General features: G+C 42.0%; 1 protein-coding gene across 5 annotated transcripts in view; it reads left to right on the forward strand.

Annotated features, from left to right (window-relative positions):
* The window catches only part of ARVCF (ARVCF delta catenin family member), a 543,287-nt gene that overhangs the window by 447,507 nt on the left and 70,473 nt on the right, over positions 1-25,307 (forward strand). For all 5 annotated transcript variants that reach the window (XM_069961072.1, XM_069961073.1, XM_069961074.1 and 2 more), the window contains 2 exons: positions 16,820-16,978; positions 20,542-21,152. In XM_069961072.1, the coding sequence (XP_069817173.1) occupies positions 16,820-16,978; positions 20,542-21,152 (770 nt within the window). The remainder of the gene's footprint in view (positions 1-16,819; positions 16,979-20,541; positions 21,153-25,307) is intronic.

Genomic DNA, 25,307 nt, shown 5'->3' on the forward strand with positions numbered 1-25,307 from the left:
CTCTCTCCTGGCTCTAACAGCTATATAACAGTGCCAGCAGTTTGGTACCTGAATGGTCGCTGACAGTCTCAGATTGACCTTACTTGAACTGCGCTGGGATGCTGTAGAGGTTCCTGAATTGGGTGTTCTATCTTGAACACCATGAATTGTGGCTGGATTAAAGCCATTTTGCAAAGAATATTCCTCAGCGTATGTGATCAAAGGTGCAGTTATAAGAGATTGGTTGTAATTATTGCTTTTAAAGATGGCATGACATGGTATAAGGTCCCATGAAACTAAAAAACGTCCGTCAGGCAAGGGGATGCGAGAAAATCATGCTTCCTTTTTGCTGCTTCTGGGTCCCGTTAACCACAGCCGGACGTCATCTTTGGCTGGAAACCGCGTACATCATGTCCTGACCGAGCAATTGCCCGCTCAGCCATCAGTGGCTGGGGCCTTGTCCTTCCCTTGTCACTGATTGGCTGAGCTGGCAATCACTCAACTAGGTACATGATGCTGCAACTAGAAGGGCTGCAAGGCCCCAGCGCCGGTCATCCAGGAGCGGCACTATGAGACACGAGCATAGATAAGTTTACTTGTTTATTTTCCTGCACTCCCTGCCGGTCTGACTTTTTTTATTTTTTTATTTTGATGGGACTTCTCCTTTAGGTTTACCTATGTAATTGTTGTTTTATAAGTTGTCCTTATAAATAAATGACAATATCATGTAAACCTGTTTGGTTAGGTTGTCTTATTTAGATCCGATTAGGTAAAACAATATACAAAACCAGGAAGAGGCAGAGTATATAGACTCCATAGTGTGCCGGGTCACCCATCATTCTTCCCCCTCTTTCTCTCATTGGAACAGTTGGGATACTTCCATATAGTCTAGACCTGTCATTCTCCTTATTTGACCAATAATAATTGCTTCTGATTGAGGCTTTATTTTTTGTAATAACTGGAAGAAAATGGGTTTACAGAAGTCATTTGTGGCCGCCTAACATCATTTCCCCAATGACCTAACCTGTATAGGAAACTGTATGGTCTGAGCCACAAGAAGTAACGGAGCATTAGCTGCTGGAATCAATTATCCGGGTATTGCAGTCATTCGCTATATCACATTACTCTATTTACATCTCATTTGTTAGGGTTATTTATGTAAGTGGTGAATATGTTACAGAGTGCAAAACCTAATGACCAAATTGTTACACTTAGGATACAGAAGTAGGAAATGAAAACAAAGCTCTGTATGGATGCAAATAGCTCCTGTATAATGTATACATAACATATAGGCAAACAGAGACTAAGAGGCTGTCGTACCCAGTATTGCCAGATTTCCATATCTGACACATTGAGGGGTTAAGCCACAATGACCTTCTTAGAAATGCCTTATATTCTGTGGAGTAATCTACTTGGCAGCTGCAACCACATGGCGGCATCTACATAAAAAGCGATGGAAATACATCCGCCCAGAATCTCACACATAACTCCATATATAATTGAATGATGATGAATGTTGCAAAATGACTGTTTCCCAGATATATCAAAAGTGCATAAGGCTGGTTTCACACTGGCAAAACTTTTTGCTAAAACAAAAACAAAAAAAGTCTGCAGCCAGATGTTAGCTGTGGAAGTTTATGAAATGCCATACATACTTGGCATGTTGTGTGTCCATTTCATACATACTTGGCATGTTGTGTGTCCGTGTGGGTTTTTTTTTTTTTTGTGTTTTTCTTTTCTGGTATTTTTATTATTTTTTGGAGAAAAAGCTTTTTCTGGGGGCCCCCTAACTGTTTCCTTTTCTAAGACTTTGATTCATCTGGTCCTGTAACTTGGGCTGTGTGGATGTCATAGGGGGTCCATGATACTCTTAGCTTTGATCATTAGATCCACCATCGCAGAAGCTTAAAGGGATTGCCCAGGACTTTTCAATAAACTATCATTGCATTGACTTTTGTGGGTGTTGTATGTTCTATATACACTTTCATTATTTATTTCTAGCTTCTCTTTTGTTCTCAGTCACATGACCGTTCTGCTTGTGATTTCTTTACTTCCTGTGATGTCATGTTCCGTACCTGTTTCCTGTTATTTCCACTGAACACGATCACAGGTGGAGTCATCAGGTGGGCGGGCAGGTGTTTTTCCCATTGGCTGGCTAGAATATAGCCCTGCCCATGTAGGCGGAGCTAATATTGGGGCTACGTAGAAGCTGTTGCAGAAAGGGCAGCATGATATGGAGGAGAGCAGGGGCTGATAGCTACATTGTAGGTGGCACAGTGGTTAGCCTTATTCTCTTGTGGTGTTGGACTCCAACAAGGTAGCTATCAGCCCCTGCCTCCTCCACGTCATGCTGCCCTTTCTGCTACAGCTTCTGCTGAGCTCTTATATTAGCTCTGCCTACAGGGGGCAGGGCTAAAATCAATGTGGAATTCCAGCCAGCCAATGGGAGGGACACCTGCCCCACCCACCTGATGACCCCACCTGTGATCATGTTCAGCGGGAGGACCAGGAAACAGATAATGAATGTGACATCACCGGAAGTAAAGAAATCACGAACCAGGAGGTCATGTGACTGAGCCTGAGAACACAAGAGGAGCTTGAAATAATAAAAATTGTATAAAGAAAATACAACCCATACAAAAGCCAGTTCAGTGCTAGTGTATTGATAACCCCTTTAAGTATGTTCTTAAGCTTGTGTGAAATTGGCCAAAGATAGTATTTCTTTTTTGCATAATTTTTTTTTTTCCCCTGGATGCATTGTTACTAGAGATGAGCGAACCAGGTTCGGGTTCAAGTGGATCCGAACCCGAACGTTCGGTATTTGATTAGCTGGGGCTGCTGAACTTGGATAAAGCTCTAAGGTTGTCTGGAAAACATGGATACAGCCAATGACTATATCCATGATTTCCACACAGCCTTAGGGCTTTATCCAACTTCAGCAGCCACCGCTAATCAAATGCCGAACGTTCGGGTTCGGATCGACTCGAGCATGCTCCAGGTTCGCTCATCTCTAATTGTTACACATTTGCGTATATCCAACTTCCTAAAGTATAGTTTGCAAACCCTTTATTAACCTTAATGAACAAAGTAAAATTCTGTTATGTATGTTGAGAAATTTTGCTAAATCTCTCAGTTACATAATTTCCGTATGTGCTGTGCTCCTGTAAAAGAGTTCATATCAGTGCTGTGTCCTGCTTGGCTAAGAGAGGAAAGGTCTTAGGATCAGCACTGTCCAAGTGCAAGGAAATGATTAACATTGCTCAGATTGTTCTGTCCGGGCTTCTTGAATCTTGAGGAAGGAATATAAGGCGAGTTTCATTACTAAGGGCCTTTTTACACGGGACGACTATTGTGTGAAAAATCGTTATATCGATATGTGAATGCGGGCAATGATCGAAAAATCTTTGTGTCGTTGATCGCTTTGTCTAATAGGACCCTTAGTAAGAATTTAAGTATCTAAGTAGGTTAATGCCATTTATTCAACTTTGTGAATTTAATTTTTTTTTTTTTTTGGTAATGAGCCTTTAAATTTGTCCTATTTTTATGTGCATTGTTTTATGGTTGCCTGTGGCACGGAGACGCCTAACAAGCCCTGGAGACGGTTGCTGCCGCCTTGATCTCTGTGAGGTTAAGCGCTTCTAACATAAATACATTAATAACGATAACACAATGTTTAGCTCCCATGACCAGACTGCAACTAGCAATTACTAGACAAAGATCAGCATTTTTTTTTATTTTTTATAACAGCATACTTTTAGCAAAGCCTGCGACTGCATGAAATATAACATGCCGAGTAAACCTGTCGTTTTCCGACTTCTTATTTATGCTGGATATTTAATATCTAGCAGTGGCCACATGATTTATGCAAGACAGTTACTTATGTGTTGGCAGTGCTACCATCAGTGGGATTTCTTTTTCAGACAAAAAAACTACAAAAAAGCCCCCATGCTCTGTTTTATTAAATGGTTTACAAGAAACAGCACTTTAAAGGAGAAGTCCGGTGAAAATAAAAAATAAAAAAATCTTGCAGGCAGAGGGGTCTGGAAACCTAATAAAGTATACTTACCTGTCCCTGTGCCCCCGCAGATCAGCATGACCACTCTAGGATCCCTGCCCGTCTCTTGCTGCTGCACCGTGATAACCCGGCTGATTGACTGGCTGCTCAGCCAATCAGGACTGGGGCGGGACACCACTGCAGTCACTGACTGGCTAAACTGATAATCCATCAGCCAGGTTGGGTACTTTCACCTGAGTTGTGACATACAAGAAAGCCAGTGGAATATGAGTTATGGTGGCAGATCAAAGAGCCAGACCAAGGTTTGGGTTCATATGAAGCTCAACCATTGGCATTTGAATCCCGCTGTTGTCTTGGTCTGTGGGGAAGATGGATACAGCCCGAGTCCTGCATGGATAACAGGGGTACAGCCTATGACTTAGACTGTATTCATGTTTTCCACACAGGACTTGGGCTTTCTTCTTTCTTGGGCTTGTACAAACCCGGACCTCGACCCGGCTCACTCATCTCTAGAAATAACTATTGAAAGGCACTACACAGAGTTCTAAGAAAGAGATGCTAGCTTTATGAAACTGGATGTATGTTTAAAAAAAAAAAAGATGCACATTTATACTTATATGGTAACTAATATGTCCAAAAAATGTAATATTTTTCCGGGCCATGTTCGCTGAGAAGCATCTGCACTGTGCAGCTGTGAATGAATGTGTGGGCTGTAAGTATGCTGCATTTATGTGTAGCTATAGTGCTGTGCCAATACATATTTTTATGTTGCCAATAAGCCTTCCAGTACAAAAAAAAATGGGAAAGCACTTCTGGTTCTTGCGAACCATTGCCAGAAATTTACCAAGTTGGGAAACTAAGAGCACTTATTATATCATTATCCATTATGTGCATGCAGGGTATAGTAGAATTCTGTTATCCTGGCCACACACCACATCTGAGTAAAGTCTAAATTCTCTCATTTCCGCGTCACAGCTTTTAGATGTGCGTCGCCGGCAGTAGGATGTGTGAAAAGGCGCGAGAAGACTTGGATAATTGTCACACTTCTTCTGTCCAGCATTGAATAAGCCCTGGTCTACTTTTCCCTCCTCCTTCAGTGCACAATCATCGGATCCTGTTAAGGGACTTTCTTGGAGCATTTCCCCTGGAATGTCTGCATAAATAGTAGTCCTTTCAAAGTGTTCCAGCACCCCTGTGTTTTGACGGCCTGAGGAATAAGTAAATCCTAGCTGGACAATATGCTCTGGCTCGTGGTCTGCTTGAAAAGTAACGTTGGCTTTGTGTCACATACCAAGAACTGACTGATTACCGAAATGGCAAAACAAAGCAAAGTTCTCACTTGTGTTGAGTCTAGTAAGTGTTATACATTTAGCAAGTTGTTTAATAAGCGTCACTAACATTTTAAAGTGATTCTAACACAGCAAGTGTCCTTTCTGGATTGTTACAATTTATGTACTGTTCTGTACATTCGAGTCGATCCGAACCCGAACTTTCAGCATTTGATTAGCGGTGGCTGCTGAAGTTGGATAAAGCCCTAAGGCTATGTGGAAATCATGGATATAGTCATTGGCTGTATCCATGTTTTCCAGACAACCTTTATCAAAGTTCAGCAACTCCAGCTAATCAAATACCGAACGTTCGGGTTCGGATCGACTCGAACCCGAACCCGGTTCGCTCATCTCTATAGACAACCCATGCATGCCACATCAGCTAAAATAGGTATATACAAGGCATATACAAGAGACTCTACTTTTTTTTTTTTTTTTTTTTTTTTTTACTTATACTCCACTTTATAAGCAAAACAAATTGGCATATTCCATTAGTCTAAAAAAGGCCCAAATGGGGATCCAGTACTCGGAGCCCTGACATTATGGAATAACGCAGCAGGTCCACACTAAAGAGTCTTCGTGTTACTGATTGTTAGGACATGGACATGGATATGTTCTGGTTTATGTGAAGGCCTACCTCCTAGCAGACTTATCCACCCTGGCAGCCAGGTTTGTGCTGAAACCAACATTCTTTTTTCCAGTCCAGCTCATTGGAAATTTACTTTGGAAACTGAAAAAACCTTGATTTTAGCTTTTTGATCTCCAGCCGAGGGAATTGAATTTGTACTGAGATTTAAATCCTTATAACTCATTTCTTGCTGGTATAGTGGGTGCATGAAGAGCAATACATTGACCTGCAGTGAGTCATATTTGTTGCTATGTTGGGCAATGAGGCCTTACAGGGCAATGTGTTGCTGGTAAGTCTGCCCCACTAGTAGATCGTTTGCCTAATAATTTAATTTCCACATCTTGTTCATGCTTTTTACAAATCTTTTTTTTGTGCTTGAAGCAGAAGTCTAGGATCGGACTTCTTTTTTTTTTTTTATAAAAGAGCTGGGGGGGAGGTGGCCGAACATAACGTGCACCTACCTCCCCGACTCTAGTGCTGGGGTCTCTGTCCTCTGCTCCAGTTCCCAGTCCTCCGCCCACTTCCTGGACATCTCGGCCCCGCTCAGCCTCGGCCGCTGACTGGCTGAGCATGACTGACACATAACATCCCGGGTCCCCGCTCAGACCAGGAAGCAGCCGGGCAACAGCGGACCCCCGAGCTTGAGCTGGGGAGGTAGGTGTATGTTATGATGTTTTGGGAAAAATGTCCAACTCTGGACTTTTCCTTTTAAGGACAATCTGTCAGCTGCAATTCACAATTAAGACTGCTGACACTGTTAGATCAAGGAGACACATGGTGCCTTTCATGCAACTGTCTGTGCTTCCAGAATGTAGAAAAGTACTTTTAGTCTATAGTTCAAAGATGTGTTCCCGAGCTCTTGAACTGCAGCAAGCTATAATGTCTCCCTCCCATACCTGACCCTGCTTGGGGCCAGGCGTCCAGGTGTCAATCCAGCAGAGAGTGGGAGAGAGGAGGCATGGCATCTTCAAGCTATTCAGTACGTAATGACTATCTAACAGTGTCAGCAGTTTAAAACGCGATTTACAGCTGACAGATTCCCTTTTAACCTTTAAAACCACAATTTCGAATAGAAATTACAGACAACATCAGATGTGTGTCGCATCATAAGTTAGCATAGGTGCCCCTTTTGTCAAGACTGTCCGTAGTGACATCACTTGGAAGGTCATGTGTCTGCCTTCATTTATCACCTTCTTAATCTAACATTAGCATATTTCCATGACATTTTTCTCTTTGTCGCTGTCACCGACTGCTGATTCCTCAGCACGTACATCCAGGGCCTAAGGTTAGATAACCAAAAATAACAACGTAAAGGTCTGGAACAATTAAAACGCCGCCGACTGCCTTTTTGCCGCGTTGACATCCTTTGCCTTTCCTCATTCTTCTACGACGGTGTCATCTGACGATGTATCTGACGCTAATCCTTATGATGAGAGTTGATTTTGTCCTTTTGCTGGAAATGTGATAATTATACTAGAAATAATGCTGTATGCAATATGTACAGATGTAAGGGATGGATCCCCCGCACAGCTGCGGCCGTGTACCTTTCACCCCGCGTCTAGCTTTTGATATATATTTTTTATTTCTTTCTATGGTGTGGGATATTTAGCGGTTTCAATGTTTAGAAAGAGCGAGCCTATGCTCGGAATAACAAGTCTGAAATGCAGCGTTTATTGCTTCCCTTATGTTTCTCTACATTAAAGTAATGATTGCTGTTCAGCTTTTCAGACTTTTCATCTCGAGATGAAATGACCCTAAGGCTGTGTCCACATTCTGCTTTCAAATCCGAAGCATATTCACAGGCTGACCCCCGGGTTTCTGCTGCGGAGGTGCAGTTTGCGGTGCCATGGATCTGCACAAGGATTAGTCATTCTCTAGAGCTAATCCTAAGCTTTTTCATACAAAATCAACATAAATGAGCAGACTTTCACCTATTTCTGAGGAGTATTTTTTTTTTCTTTTATGGTGGTGCCATTAATTCATGTGCAAGCTTAGGTTGCGGAAAGATGCGTGGCGTTTTAGATTAACAGTAATGCAAACCAGTAATGTTATTCATACACATACAATGTCAAAAGGAATACGTCATCATGAAAATGCTACCTAAGCGATCAGCACCATGTTATAGAGCAGGAAGAGCCGAGCAGATTGATATATAACTTTATAGGAAAAGATTCAGTATAACTTGTCATTTATTGATTTAATCTCTGATGTTTCCATGGTAAGGAGTCCAGTCCATTGAGTGACACCACCCACTGGACTCCTTATCACAGAATGAGCAGGGATTTTAATCAATAAGTTATTGTTATACTAAATCTTTTCCCACAAAGATATATATCAATCTGCTCGTCTCTTCCTGCTCTATAACATGGTGCTGATAGATTGTTTTGGTGACAGGTCATGATGCGGTCATGCCTCAATTTACATGTGACATTGTGTGCTGTGGTTACATTGTAAAGTACAGGCAAACCCAGGTCTACCTTCTCTCACTGTAGGGATTGTGCCACATTGCACTAAAAGGTCCTATCTGGTCTGCTATGTAAAAGGCAGCCTCCTTAACCAGCGCTACAAAAACATGGCCACTTTCCCCCTACTGTTGTCTCCAGTTTGGGTGCAGGTTTTGAAACTCTGTTCCATTGAAGTAAATGCAGTTTAATTGCAAACCGCACCTGAACTGGAGACAACAGTAGGGGTAAAAGTGGCCATGTTTTTGTAGCGCTGGATAACCCCTTTAAATGGATTATCCAGTGCTACAAAAACATGGCCACTTTCTTTCAGAGACAACACAACTGTTGTCTCCAGTTCAGGTGCGGTTTGCAGTTAAGCTCCATTCACTTCAATGGAACTGAGCAGCAAAAACCCACCCAAGTTGGAGACAAGAGTGGGGCTGTCTCTTGAAGAAAGTGGCCATGTTTTTGTAGCGCTGGATAACCCCTTTAACCCCCGGCAGCCCTGTGCATACATTACTGGGTCCGCGCTTTGGCTTGCTTCGGGGCTCCCAGCGTCTAGACGTCCTGCTCAGCCAATCAGTGCAGCGCGGGGCGTCCAATCGCCGTGAGCCCCTAAAGCAAGCTGAAGTACAGACCCGGTAATGTATGCAATGGGCCGCGGGGGTTAAGACGGTGGCCTTTTACATACTCCCAGCGGGGTGACACTTCCGCTGCAAATATGTGATCCTATTTGAAGTGACAGTAAAGGGATCCTCAACGAATCCCGTCCTGTGTGAAACTAGCCTTACACTTTAACATTAATAATCGCCCCCCTCAGGATCACAGAGCTTTCAGTTTGTGATTTTGCTATCTCTTAGCTGGATTCTTAGCTGTTTTAGCCGGTCTTTATGTGTAGTTACTATAAAGTGATTTTTAATTCAGTCTTAATATTTGCACTAGTGTTGTTGAGGTTTGTAGGCCAATGAATTGTGCATTTGTGTTTTATATTGTGTATGAATATGTATGGCTTTCTTGTACATTTGTTAGTCTGACATGAGGAGTATACATGCAGGTTGGAAGATGCCCTTTGCTATGACATTAGTAGGGCCGCTGAGTAGTTTATTGCTTCGAGGAAAGTCCCGTGTTTTTACTGGATTTGTAAATGTGAGTTAAGCCGGGGTAAACAGCAAGCAGGGCAGCGGCCCGGCTCATTAGAGGTTTTCTTCATCTCTTCCCATAACTGCTGTTATACTGTGGGATAGAAAAACTATAAACACGTCTCCTTATCCTGCAGTTATTACCAGACACAGTACTAACATTATCCCTCCGCATGGAGAATTGTTCCCTATTCCTCCATGGCAGCCTCATTGGCTGGAGCATCAGTTTTACTACTTTAGGTAGTGCTGGCCATAATCTAGTAAAGCTGCTTAGTCATGAGCATGTTTTTGATGATTTTTTTTTTTTTACGTAAAATCTTTGCTGATTTATACTGTGTTTCTCTGAAAATATGACCTACTATAAAGTATGGGGGGCTTACTGCAAAGGGAGGATGTATACAGTACGGGTGAACAACTACAGGGGGATATACATTATGGGGGGAAAAATTTGGGGGGTATACGGTATGGGGGAGGTATATGGTATGGGGACTACCTGCAGGAGGGGATTTATACAGTATGGGGATACCTGCATAGGAGGATGTATACAGTATTTGGGAACAACAGAGTGGGGGAGGAAGGTGTACCCTATCGGAGGCCTTACTGCAAAGGGGGGGGAGGTATACAGTATGGGGGAACAGCAGAAGAGGGGGTATACGGTATGGAGGCCTAACTACAGGGAAACTTTCAGTATAGGAGCCTAACAACAGTGGAGCATACAGTATGGCGGCTAACTACCATATAGAGTGGGCCTATAGCTTGGGGCCATAATGTTTCTCCAAAAATAAGCCTTACCCCGAAATGAAGCCCTTTTTTTCCTAGAAGAAAATAATATAAGACCCTTGCTGTATGGAGTTCCTCTGTTCTTATAGCACAGTCATAGAGGCCTCACTGCGTACAGGACTTTAATTACTATGGTACATTATTGATTTTTAGCTTAAAAATACATTAATGTGAAAATGTTTTGGAAATGAAGGAAAATTCACAGTGCTTTAAAAGAAACCAGCAAACAATCTCACTTGCCAGTGGGTCCCTACATTAGTATGTTGCGGTTTTTCATGTGTCTTTGGACATGCATGTCTATGCTGTATATACACCTAGTACTGGCTGCTGGCTTGCAGTGCCCTCAAACCATTTTCAAGTATTTTTTGCATCTCCTTCTACCTTTGTGCTTTTGAGGTTTTTTATATTCTCATCATGCCACCTTGAAGAACTACTGTATATATTACAGAAGACTTCCCCCAAGACTGTTCTGTTGTGTGTTTTTTGAGTGCCGCCTGAGGGAATCTAAGGGTACGGCGTACTTTGGGCAGTACCTACAGGAACATAAGCTTCTGAATTATGGATTTCTCTTTGATTTTAAGCTAAAACCAACTCTTTTTGATTAAAATAAAAAGTGAGTTAGTCAGGTCTGCGGTATGTGAATAATGGTTTTTGTAAGTAATTTATATAGATCCATCTGCATAGAACATTTTGAAATAACTAGCTACCAGTGGTTAGGGGGGAAATGCATAATTTTCAGTAATGGTTGCCGCTAAACCTCCTGCTCCAAAAATAGACTTTAACCTCATGCCACTTTCCCTTTCTTTGTAGATGTTCTTCATCTGTGCCGTTAAAAGAGCCAAGAATGATGCATTGACGGGATGAGGCATTTTCATTCCTTTTGTGCAGGGAAAAAGCTTTCATTTGAAATTTATGGGTCAGTGTTTGCAAACTAAACGCTCTTATTCAGAATGTGCAGGGAAAATGTCACGCCGGATCGGAGCGAGCGAGGGAGGGAAAAGTTTGTATGCACTGAAAGTGAGCAGATGAGATGTCCTTGGTTAAAAAAAATTTCTATACAAATTGCTTTCTGCCAGAAGCGTGAGAAAACCAGCCCAACATGTTGATCGACCACTTTAGCCGCAAACAAATTATATTCCCCTTTTCTCTTGTTCAGGCTCAAGCACACTTTGTTTGTTACACGTGACGGGCAATTGACGAATCAAACGCGAGCTTGCTGCGAAAAAGTCTTGGCAACGCGCCAAGTGGCAGAAATTCCTGAACAAAGAGCGACATGGAGTGCTATGCCGTGCCCAGGCTGATGGGTCTCAGGTGTAAAGAAAAATAGTACTGCAGCACGGCTAAGGCTAATACATCCGCCAATGGATGAAGTATATGTTTTTTGTATTTATTTTTTATATGGTGACATATGGACTGTGTGTGTGTGTGGATTGCTGCAAAAATTAAATATAAAAATAAAAACCATGAGGTGTGACTATCTTCATAGTATAGTACCATGGAACAGATCCAATAATGGCAAGAACACAGTAGAATTTCTTTGTCTTAAAGGTGCGTTCACTCCAAATTTCTGAATCCGTGCCAGAGATTTGTAATTTACTTATAATAAAAAAAAAAATCTCAAGTCTTCCAGCTGCTGTATGTCCTGCTGGAAGTGTAGTTTTTTTCAGGTTTTTATAGGGATTTTCTATTGCTCTGGACAGTTCCTGACATGGACAGAAGTGGCAGCAGAGAGCACTGTGTCAGACTGGAGACAGTACACAGTACTTATCAACTGCAGGACATACTGCAGTTGATAAGTACTGGAAGCCTGGAGATTTTTTTTAATTAGAAGTAAATAGGGATGGTCCGAACCTGCCGAGGTTCGGGTTCGTATGAACCTCAACGCTCGGCAGCAGATTCCCGCTATCTGCCCGCTCCGTGGAGCTAGCGGATCCAGCGGGAGTAATGCCCTGAATACTGGGATACAGCCTATGGCTATGGCTGTATCCCAGTTTTCCAGGCAGTCGTCCTGCTGGATCCGCCCGCTCTTTGGAGTGGGCAGACAGCGGGAATCATTACCGAGGGTTCGGGTTCGTACGAAACCGAACTCGGTTCGGACCATCCCTAGAAGTAAATAACAAATCTCTGGCCCTTTCTGGCACTAGTTGATTTGAAAGAATTTTTTTTTTTGATGAACAACCCTTTTAAATTGAAATGCGCAAGGACTGCCTTATAAACATGGATGCTGGATCCATGTTCTCCAGGTAGTCCTTTGGCCACATCCACCTTCTGCAGACATTTGGGATTCAAATGCAGGTCATTCAGGTTCGCAGAAACCCAAACTTTTGGCAAGTTCGCTCATCTCCAGTCTTAAACAACTGAATAGTGCACATCTCAGTCTTTGGTAAATAATCTATGAGTATTTTGTACATGGTTACAATAATGTGTACTTCATATTTTATCTTTTTTTTTTTTTTATAATATCCATACTAATGAATGTATTCATATAACGGGAAATACCATTTGCTTGGAATTTTTTTACTCTCATGGGAAAGAAAAGAATTCTAGGAACTAGTGAGCTCTTTTAGACCTAAAGATTGTGTTACTCTAAACACATGTGCGCCGACGGACGGACGCTGCTGTGATCTGTTAACCATGTGTGGTTCTTATTGTTGTAATTTTGTAGTGAAATCCTTCTGAAACCAGCAGGAGGTACAACATGGGCGAGGCTCATACTTGTATCAGTTTGGGGCAGTCTTCATTACTTCTGTCATTTTCATTTTTGCCTACAGAACGTCATGCAGGGAATAGTATAGTGCTTTTTTTCCCAAAATAGTATTGGCATATGATTTATTCTTTTTTGCTTGCTCGTGTAATTCTTTGTTCATGCTTTTTTAAAGATTGAATGTCAGAGAAAAATCTCTTGCATTTACTTATAGAGGTCTATGGAAGGAAAAACACCAGGTTGGGTTCACACTGTATTTGCAGTCAGTTTTTTCCATCCGTTTTATGCAAAAAAACAACAACGAATGAATGAAAAAACATATTTCATATAACATATTAAAAAAATGCAGTGCGGGGATGATTGACAGGCAAGGAGACCCATTAGTGGCCTATCTGTCTATCATACCCGCACTGCGTGCTGACAGGCAGCGAGCCGTGACTAGTCCCCGCCCAGATGACTAGTTGCTGACCTTCTCCTGGTCTTTCACCGTAGAATAAAACTTTTTTTTTTCTCTTTTAATAAAGCCACTGCTACAGCCGCGTGCTGATTGGTTCCTTTTGGATCTATTATTATATAGAAACTGTACCATACGTGGTGTAAGTGATTACAGCAACATCCAGTGATATCTTCATCTCATTTGTATTTTCATATACAGCCACAACGACTTCTTCCACCTGCAAATCTGCACACATTAGTCTAGTGTGCCATACAGTAATAGTGACTTCACTTATTATACCCCAACTTATTATGCCCAGGTGATCTCTCAATCGTCCGGTCAGCCCATAGCCCATATTATGTCCCTCCATACAGTAAAAGTGCTTTTGTGCGCCCCCCCACAAAACTAGCACTTAGTTCAGGCTCCCACAGAAATGTATAAGATTGTTGGCAGAAAAAGACTGCTTATCCTGCTTCACCTTTAATTCCTTTCCATGTTGGGCCGTCAGTCCTCTCCGCAGCCAGCTCTTCTATCCTGCTGATTGTACGGAATAGGATCCATTAATCACTAATAAAGCAAATCAGGAATCCGCCATGCTGTGCTGGTGAAATACACTGTAATGTGAATAAATGACTGATCTATAGAAATTCTTTGATACGACACCTGAATTACCCACCGTCGCCTTCTATCTTCCTTACTTTTTTTTTGAGTTTTGCATGCACCTTAGATTTGGGTAAGAGGAATAGGAATGCGGCAGTCTCTCTATGTATTGTACCATTGGCTTCACTAATGAAGACCTCAGGCTCCTATACACGTGTCTGCATCCAGAAACAAGCCTTTATATAGCTAATGTATTCAGATTTAATGGTAATGTGTAAGCGGGGCACACAGGCTGTATACCGCTTCCTAATTCCCCAATAGTCTGCCCGCCGGTACTTTCAGGGGGGGCCGTGACCTTAATGAGTTGTAGGATCCTGACAGTGAATTATAGTGGTGCCACCTCCTACCTGTACGTTGGGGTCAAAGACAAAATACACATATTAGAGTGTCTTGTGTGCGGTGCAAGGAGCGTGTTATGTCCTGACCCTGGTGCTAATCAGGAACAGCAGCCTGGCCTCATCCCCTGCCACGTCTCCGCAAATGGCTGCTGAATATGGAGTGCCACCAATTTTAAATGCATGAATGTTACAATCAGGACGCATAGAGGAAAGCGCTCATCACGCTTAACTGTGAAAATATTCTCTCATCCGGATCTTGGCAATAAATGCTAATCCCAAAGTCTAAGTAGAAGGGATTTTTTTTTTTTTTTTACTGTGGAAGCTGTGTTCCATAAACTCTCCATCCAAAACTTGGGCATCGTAGCCTGGTATATTTTACAACCTTGATATATGGTACGTTTCATTAACTTAAAGGGGTACGCCAGCAAAAAACTTTTTCGTTCAAAACAAATGGTTTAAGAAAGTTACTTCTATTTAAAAATCTCAAGTCTTCCCATACTTATCAGCTGCTGTATGCCCTGCAGGATTCTTTTATTCAGTCTGACACAGTGCTCTCTGCTGCCACCTCTGTCTGAGACAGGAACTGTCAAGAGGAGGAGCAAATCCCCATAGAAAACCTCTCCTGCTCTGGACAGTTCCTGACATGGACAGAGGTGGCAGCAGAGAGCACTGTGTCAGACTGGAGAGAAAACACCACTTCCTGCAGGACATACAGCAGCTGATGAGTTCTGGAAGAATGGAGATTTTTAAATAGAAGTAAATTACAAATCTATATAACTTTCTGAAACCAGTTGATTTGAAAGATCTTAATAATATCCATCGCCCATTGGATCAGAATAGTGGTCGCCTATTACATCACTAGCAGCTCCCACAAAGATTCAGCCGACAAAAAACACGCTGGTCTGATGGTCTGGCAAATACTGAGAATAAAAGCTTCCAAAATGTAAAAGAGAATTTTACAAGTCTTGTTTTTTACGGTTTACACATTAACATTGATGTAACATCTGGTCACCGCCAAGACCGTCACCTTTCATTTACTTTATTTGAAGCTGCTCTATTTTTACCAGGCAGGATCTGAGGAGTCGGCGCAGCAGTAAGCAAGAGGCGGCATTCCCATGTCCTTACGTAACACATTATCCTGGATAACATGTTGTGCATGAGATTCCTACAAGCACCTAGTGAGGGATCACTTCCCAGGATAGTAATGTCTCACATTAGTACTGAGTACAACTTGGCTTTACTATTCCATTGTGTGTATTACGTCAGTCATACCTCATACCTGGGTTATAATCACACAACAACTACAGTATTTTCCTGTGTATAAGATTACTTTTTAAGGGTACGTGCACACTAAGGAATCGCGGCGGAAAACCCATTGCAGATTCCGTAGCTTGCAGCCGCTCGCGGACTATTAATTCTTTGGATGGATGGCGGAATCTGCCCGTGCATGAATGGAGTCTATAGAGATGCGCGCGGCCGCAAGCTGCAGAACCCATCATGATTCCGTAGTGTGCACGTACCCTAACCCAGGAAAATCCTCTCAAAAGTCAGGGGTCGTCTTATATGCTGGGTGTCATCTTATAGGAGCGGTGGCCGAAAAACTTCAGAACCAGACTGGAGAATCTTTGGTTGCCTCACACGGTGGGAGCTCAAAAATTTCAGCCTCCCTCCTTGCCATATGCGGAAATCATATGAAGGGCGGAGCAAGCTGCAGGTGTCCGGGGTATGGAAAAGAGATATAGTAGAGTGGCGCTGTGCCCAGGAACACACCTCTTTCACAGTCTGGCCTCCCTTGTATCCTACCGGTATTACTGTACCTCCTTCTCTGCCTCTCAGATATCTCTGCTATCCAATGTTTTTTATAACTTTTTTTTTTATTTGGTGTGCGTTGGAAGAGGGGGTAGTCTTATACAGAAAGTATATCCCAAACTGTATATTTAAACTGGAAAAGTTGGGGGTCGTCTTATACTCCGGAAAATATAGTCGTTTAAATGCACATGAAATCTGTTTAAAATCCACATCCCATTGATTTCAATGGCTATCCAATTTACAAATGTATAGCGGAAATCCAAGGATATGCCTTGGGGCTGCGCCACGGGTTCTATCATAACATACCGTACCGTCCTGCTTGTATATTATAATTATTGTAATGGTAGCAAAAGAAAAGGAACTCCAGTTAATAATCATTATTTTTCATATTTTTCCCATAAGTTTTTTTTTTTTTCCCCAGTTCTTGCATACAGTACTAATAAAAAAATGTTTATGGACAAATAACTAAAATTTTTCTTTATGTCTATAATAGTGCTCTGGTAACTCAGATTTTTTTTTTTAATGTTATCAGTTGTTAACACAAATATCCTTCTTGCAGGAGCAGAGTCCTAGTAACCAGACATCTATCGCCATGATGCAAGAACCTCCAGAGATGCTGGAAGAGACGGTTACAGTGGAAGAAGATCCTGGAACTCCGACCTCCCATGTGTCCATTGTCACCTCAGAGGATGGAACCACTAGAAGGACAGAAACCAAGGTATGTCTGTTTTTTCAAGTTATAAAGGAGAAGTTCCATTAAGACTAAAATCAACATGCAGGCAGATGGGGATAACCCTAATAAACACGTCATCTCACCCCTCTTCAAGCCTTTGTAGCGTCACTTCGGGGTCCTGCAGCTCTGCTAGCTGTAACATCACGACTTTGACTGAGTGCCGCTCAACCAATCTGTGACTGGGGGAGGACACCACCCTAGTCCCTGACTGGCTGAGTGGGCAATGGACATTGCTGCTGGAAGAGCCTGATTCGTGATGTACCCGGTTTCCAGCTGCAGGTGTCATCCGGCATCTGCGCATGGAGGCACAAGGAGCGATTTTAGTCTTTGTAGGGCTTTACCCCTAGAGCCTGTACACTAATATATATATATATATATATATATATATATATATATATATTAGAGAAAAAAAATTACTAAATAAATATGTGGATGTCCGTCGTTTAATGCCAAATAACGGCCGTTGTTTTGAAATAACAGCAATTATTTGCCATTAAATGGCGGTCATCCTTTCAATTTCAACAGTGTGTGAACTTAACATGAATCCACTCCTGGTTTTGGTTGCAAAAATACTGTGTGTGAACATAGCCTTATAATCAGTCCTTACAGCCTGAACTTCCAGTGTCCACAAACTATTGTCTTCTGAGTGGAGATATAATTATTCATTGGAGTGATTGGGCTCCGCACATTTCTCCTGCTCTTTGTGTGCCGGCAATGAAGCTTCTCTCAGCAGCCGCTCACAGTTTTGTCTTCAACCTAGTAATTTTAAATCTGCAGCTAAAGCAAGAAAAAGCCCCTTATGTATTCCAAACACAAAGGGGAGTTTAGCCTTTCCTTGTATCCTCATGCGGTATCAGTGCTGGGAATCAAACATTTTGCATGATAATCCAGCAAAAGTCACCTTGAAGATCTTTTAGATGATATAAAAGTGCAGGCACATCTAATAGGGCCTAAGAAGACAGTACGAGAACAACGTTTTGTGTGCGGTTCCTATGCACAGTACTTACAGCTACAAGCATCAGTAACAATAGGAATTAAAATGTATTTTGCCTCCAAGCTTGTTTAGCAAAACCCCATAGTTTATAGATCTATTAGATATATTCTTGGCCAAGCCGGCCTTGAGATGTTTAATGTTGCCGTCCAACATTCCAGATGTAGGTCATGCTTTTGTGGTTTATAGGGATTGTGCCACAAACAATGTTGTTTTTAAATAAAACTCCAAAATAAAAGTTTTTCAGTAGATTAAATAATTTTTAAATGTAATACATTGCGCCACCTACTGTTTGACCTTTACTCCTTACAGTGCATATATATTCTATAGCAGGGGTAGGGAACCTTGGCTCTCCAGCTGTTGCAAAACTACAACTCCCATCATGCCTGGACAGCCTTCGGCTGTCCAGGCATAATGGGAGTTGTAGTTTTGCAACAGCTGGAGAGCCAAGGTTCCCTACCCCTGCTATACAGAGTGTGAAGAGGCTGACCCATGCAGTGATTGCATAATGGTGTTGTCTCCCTGCTGGGTCTTTTCCTGATCAGGGCAGAGGGATTCCTGCTTTGGGGGAGCAGGTTGTGTCCTAATCTTCTTCTTTAACTTCTCTGCTTGTCAGAGGAAATGGTGTGCGAGCATAATGGCCGGTTTCTCCTCTGACAAGCAGATACCATACCGTCCCATAGATGTATGAGTTATTGTTCTTCTGAGTTATGTGATCAAAAAGATTCATTACTTGCGAAACATTGCTTTGTTTAAAGGGACTCTGTCACCTCCAAAACACCCGCTAAATTTAGGGCCCTATTCCACCGGATGATTATCGTTCAGATTATCGTTAAATCGTTCGAATCTAAACGATAATCGTTCGGTTGAATAGCAGTTAACGACTAACGACCAAACGAGAAATAGTTGATCGTTTAACAAGACCTAGACCTATTTTTATCGTTGCTCGTTCGCAAATCGATCGCATTGAACAAGAAGTCGTTCGCAGTAGTGACGAACGCAACAGCGACAACAGGAGGACCGCAAGAACGATCATAAGTAATGATTATCTTTCCATGTAAATGGGCAAACAATTTCAGGTCTTTCATAATGGCGGACGTTTGGATTGTTTATCGTTTACGATTATGTGAACGATAATCGTCCGGTGGAATAGGGCCCTTAGTTATTAGTAGATTATACATCAGTAGAGTATACAAATCTGCAATTTCTATCTTCCTATGTACTTGCATTCCTTTGCTATAAGCCACAAATGGAGTCTAAGTAGTCCTCTCCATTATATACTTGAGTTAAGTCGTCCTCGCTATGCATCAACATGCCCAGTGTGTAGGCTTACAGCGGGACATACAAAGGAGGAGAAAGCTTAAAAAATTACAGATTTGGAATCTGCATACTTTATCCTACTTACAGATGGTTTTGAGAAGGGTGGGTTGGTGGTGACTGAGTCCCTTTTTAAAGGGGTTGTCCAGCAAAAATCTTTTTCTTTCAAATCAACTGATATCAGAAAGTTATATAGATTTGTAATTTACTTCTTCTATTAAAAAATCTCAAATCTTACAGTACTTATCAGCGGCTGTATGTCCTGCAGGAAATGTTTTATTTTCAGTCTGACATAGTGCTCTCTGCTGCCACCTCTGGCCGAGACAGGAACTCTGTTTCTTTCTTACATGAATACCCATAGAAAACCTCTCCTGCTCTGGACAGTTCCTGGCTTGGCCAGAGGTGGCAGCAGAGACAACTGTGTTAGACTGAAAGTAAAACATTTCCTGCATGATATACAACAGCTGATAACTATGGGAAGACTTGAGATTTTTTAATAAAAGTAAATTACAAATCTATATAACTTTCTGATATCAGTTCATTTAAAAGAAAAAAGTTTTTACTGGACAACTTCTTTAACACTCCCCCACAGATCAGCTTGTCGCCACCTTTTCTGTGGATAGGGGATAACTTCCTCAGATGGGAATACGCCTTTATGGACTTATCTAGTCTGTAAAAATTGCTAGCCTATCCTCAAGCCTTTAGGTAAACAGTGGGGTCTCACTGATCAGCTGTAGGAAACAGCTGCATGAGGCTACCTCTCTCAAAACTTATTTTCTGCTGCCCAATTATATGAGCATATAGATATTTGAGTTTATATAGAGCAGTTCATCACTTTGACGTATAGAGGGGGTCAGAGTTAGGGTCCATTCACACTGAGTAAAACAGGCTGAAATTCTGAGCAGAACCCTCGCTGCGGACTCTGCTTGGAATCCCGCCTGCCTCAGTGTGTCAATGTAATGTGTTGCACGCTACCCCTATACGCTGCTCATGTTAATTCTATGAGCAGAGAACGGAGGCGCGCTACACATTATATTAAGACACTGAGGCTGGCGGAGGCAAGCGGAGTCCGCGGCGGGGGTTTCACTTGGAATTTCAGCCTGTTTTACTCGTTGTGAGCGGGCCCTTAGTGAGAATGTAGGTTTTCAGTCTCTGTTTTCAGCTTTGTCTGGATTAGTCTGTTTAGTGTCTTTTTAAAGTTTTATTTTACTACTCTGTTCAACATGTTTCTTTTATTCAGGTTACAAAGATGGTAAAAACAGTCACCACAAGAACCGTACGTCAAGTGCCACTTGGCCCTGATGGGATGCCCGTTCTTGATGCTTCATCTCCGATCAGTGGTTACACCGATTCTATTGACAGAAGATACATGAAAAACGGGGAGCGTTTTATAACCCCTCAGGCAACTTCGACTTTGACTAGGTCCTACAACAACAGTTACAACGATTCTTACGGTGATCCTCATGAGGCCCCGTACCGGCCCTTCATGGCACATGAAAGTTATGGAGACATGCCAGATAACTATGGAAGCCTATCCCGTGGAATCAATTACCGCCCTCGATATGCTTACACTCCAGGCAATAGCTATCGCCCTGAAGATGGAAGTTACACCCTCCCAACTCGTAGGGAAAACTATGTTCCTATTGCGCAGCCCCAAGTGCCAATTGGAAGTAGCGTGGACCTAAACCGATCCCAGCCAGAGCGTTTCCAGCCTGAGCCATATGGATTGGAGGATGATAATCGCAGTCTTGGAGCGGATGATGAAGGTTATGAATTGGATCCAGATTACTCCACAATGAATAGAAGAGTCCTTCCCGGCATGCCCCTCACAGGAAGACCCCACAAACCAAGGTAACTCAACCCACAATCTGATATATTTCTGATTTATACCTTTTATTGTGTCCTTTTTGATTCGATATGTAGTCATGTGCCTGTGGCTTTGGATCAGTGTAATACTTTGCCCACAGCCTGCTATTTTATGCAGTGGGACAGTGTTTTTATTTATTTATTTTTTTATTTATTATTATGCCTTATTATGAAGTTTAGAATGTTCTGTTGAATTCACTATTATGTAGGTATTAGTGCTGCTGGGGGAGAATATAATGGCTCACAATAGCTCTTGTATAGCTGAGATACGACTGTTGCCTTCAGAAATCACTTGCTGTACCTAGAAGTGATCCATTAGCACCTACATGTTATTCCAAAAAAATAATTTAGTTATATATTACTATGTGTAGATGAAAGAACTCTGATGTTTTTAAATACTGTTTTGTGTTACTTGGAACAGCTCCGTGCTGCACCTTTGTTTTGACACTGCGACGCTGTTGGGATTACAATTGTGAGGGGCCACATTTTCCATGTTTCCAGTACTTTTTATTGCCTCTGTTAACAGCTGCCTGTATACCCCTCTCTTACAATTTGTAAGATAGCGATATGATTACGTGAGCTGCTCTGCTGCCCAGCATGTAAAACACAATCCCTCCTGAGACAGGAAGCAGAGAGAGCGAGAGAGCAGGGGAGATAGGAGCCGTGATCATCTCTCTGACCCTAGTGTATAGGATGCCACACTTTTTCAGTTTACAGAATGTCCCATAGGCAGGTAATAAAGCCCAGTGCATGGCCTTGTATGTGTATGTGACACTGGCCTATAGAGACAGTACATTGGTGGCTAATCTTATGACCGTTAAACCATTTGTACATAATTGTTAACGCTTTCAGGACATGTAATATTTGTTATGTTATGTGGGTAAATTGTATGGAGTAGACTCCTCAGCAGAGTTTAATATATATACCCATTGAGTGCCAGATGTGTATTACAGGAAAATGTTTTAAAAGTTTTAGCTACTGGAAGATGAAATGTGAAAATAAATAGAAACCAAAATTTCTTGTATCCTTAAAGGGAACCTGTCACTAGGTTTATACTGCCTTAAATGAGGGCAGCATAAACTAGTGATATAAATACTAAACATATTGTTGTATTACTTCCATCATGTTCAGCAGTTCTCCTAATATGCAGGAGAATAGGATTCTTGCCACACCCCTCTTCCTGCCCTCCTGCTGCTGATTGACAGTTGGTTGCCTATACACAGCATGGCTAGATAACTTCCAATGAGCAGCTGGTGGGCGGAGTTTTCTGCTTCTCATTAATATCCAGGACTGCTGGGCTCACACTAGGGCTGGGCGGTATACCGTCAAAATACCGATACCGTCTGTGGCGTCTGTTAACCGACCTCAACTCTGCCAGGACGGTATCTGCGGTATTTCCCCCCTCCCTCCTCCTCCTCCTCACCCTGCGGCCGCATGCTCTGCTCCCCTCTGTTAATCTTCCTGAGGAGGAAGGCTGGAGATCTGACAGGCTGCGCACAGGCGTGCTGTGTGCTCAGCGCTGCTGCTGCCGGGCGGCTCACTCACTTCTCCTAGCTTCTCTGGAAGCTACACAGTGTGCCCTGCCCCCACCTTTCCCGTACATACAATTGGTGTCAGGTATGGGTCGGCACATCCTCCCCCCACCGGGCACCGCACTCTGTCCCCGCACAGGAATCCTCGGCATCCCGTTATCTTTTGGCAGTGTTGAAAGCAGCCATGTGTGACGATCTGCCGGTGATGCTGCCGGCAGATATATGTGCTGCAACACTGAGTGATGGGGGGCAGACGATTCCTTCCTGTGCGGGGGGGGGGGGGGGGGGGGAGAGAGAGAGCAGTGCCCGGTGGAGCATGGAGGTGCCGACTTATACCTGACCCCTGCAACAACAGTATGTGCGGGAGAGGGGGGGTCAGAACAGCACGTGACAGTGACTGGGGGTACATATCAGATAGATGTAGACAGACAGATAGGAGATAGATGGAAAGATACATAGGAGATAGATAGATACATAGATAGATACATAGATAGATAGATACATAGATAGATAGATACATAGATAGATAGGAGATAGATGTCTATCTCCTATCTATCTATCTATGTATCTATCTCTATCTATCTATCTATCTATTATCTCCTATCTATGTATCTATCTGTCTATGTATCTGTCTCCTATCTATCTATCTCTCGCCTATTATCTATCTATCTCTCGCCTATTATCTATCTATCTATCTATCTATATACACACACACACACTGTATAAATATATATAGATAGATAGATATAGCAAAAAATATAGGCAGCACACTAATTGAACTGTGGGTGCCAGCAGACGTAAAAAATACTCTGATGGTAATACAAACGTGAAAACGTGAATTTATTCCATATAACAATGTGCAGCAAACTTCACAAGTAATATACGTTTTGGCATCTCCTATTCCCATTTTCAAGTGGCACTAGGAGATGCCAAAATGTTGTGTATTACTTATGAAGTTTGCTGCACATTGTTATATGGAATAAATTCACGTTTGTATTACCATCGGAAAATGGGGTTTTCAAAAGGGGTGTGGCTTTTAAAAGGGGCGTGCCATAATGATCGTTCAATTTATCGTTACCGCGGCTACATGTACGATAAACCGCGATATTGATTTAGGCCATTATCGCCCAGCCCTAGCTCACGCACATAATAGAGAGGACTACTTATTGTCCATGTTATTCAGGAGGAAATCTCTGGATCAGCTGCACAGAACAATGTAAGTCATACATCATTCTGTTCAGCTTCTCTGTCACTAGTTTATGCTACTCTGAGATAGGACAGTATAAACCTACTGACTGAGTCTCTTTAAGGTAACGCATCATGCCCACGTTCTAAGCACCTTTCTAATAATCTGTTCCATAGCACATGGTCCCTGTATACGGACTGTGCATGTAACGTGAGAATAAGGCTTAAATGTACTTTTCATAGTTTGTTATTTTAATTAAAGCTCAAAAGTAGCAAAATTAAAATTTTATACAATATCATTTGTCTTTTTTTTTTCCATAGGTTTTTGACCTATATTTTTCTTAGAATTGCAATTTCAATGTATTTTTATCATTGCAGAGATCTAGTTGGTACGGAGTATTAGAGCAGTGTTCCTTGGGGAAAAATTGTATACAGAATAACTTAAAAATAACCAATTAAAGGAGTTGAACAAATATATAATAATAATTATGCTTCTATCCAGAAACATGCCTGCCCATGGGCTGATGATTATGATCTGATGTCTGATGATGCAGCATAGTTCTGCGTTTACATGGAACGATTATCGTTTGAATTTTCGCAATAACGATTGCATTTGAGCGATAATCGTTCTGTGTAAACACAGTGAACGATCTAGCAAAGAGCGAGAAATCGTTCATTTTGGTCTTTCAACATGTTCTCAAGTCGTTATTGGTCGGTCGCTAAAAATTCGCAGATCGCAGTCTTTCACCGATTCACCCTATGGGAAAGATGGGCTTAAGCGATCTAAGGGTACAAACCCACTTGACGTATTTGCTGCGTGAATCAGTCTTAAAAATAAGCAGGCAAAACGCAGGTTGGCTTTATACGATTGTTCTGCATTAAAATACGCAATTGTGTATTTTTGAAGCGTGAAGCTTGTTGTTAGCAAAGCATCAGTTGTTAACAACCTGTGTGAAAAACGCATGTAGCTTCACGCTTCAAAAATACGCAATTGCGTATTTTAATGCAGAACAATTGTATAAAGCCAACCTGCGTTTTGCCTGCTTATTTTTAAGACTGATTCACGCAGTAAATACGTCAAGTGGGTTTGTACCCTTAAAAACAATCGCAATAACTTTTTTTTTGCATCTAAACGCTGACCGTTATAAAAACCAAATCGTTGCTTAAAAATCGTTGATTCAATTATCGCTCCATGTAAACGCAACATAGCTCTATTCACTTCAATGGAGCTCATTTGCAATACTAGACACAACCTGTGAACTGTTTTCAGAAAAAGGCAGCCATGTTTTCCTAATCCTGTATCACACCTTTAAGAAATGGAGGAAATGGATGGCTTAACTTCTACTGTGCTTTGTGCAGATGGCACTGTGCCAAACCGGATATAGCTTCAGTAGCTGTAAAGGCCCGTTCATACTATGGATTC

This window comes from Dendropsophus ebraccatus, chromosome 3, assembly GCF_027789765.1.
Source record: "Dendropsophus ebraccatus isolate aDenEbr1 chromosome 3, aDenEbr1.pat, whole genome shotgun sequence".
In the NCBI taxonomy this organism is placed as follows: domain Eukaryota; kingdom Metazoa; phylum Chordata; class Amphibia; order Anura; family Hylidae; genus Dendropsophus; species Dendropsophus ebraccatus.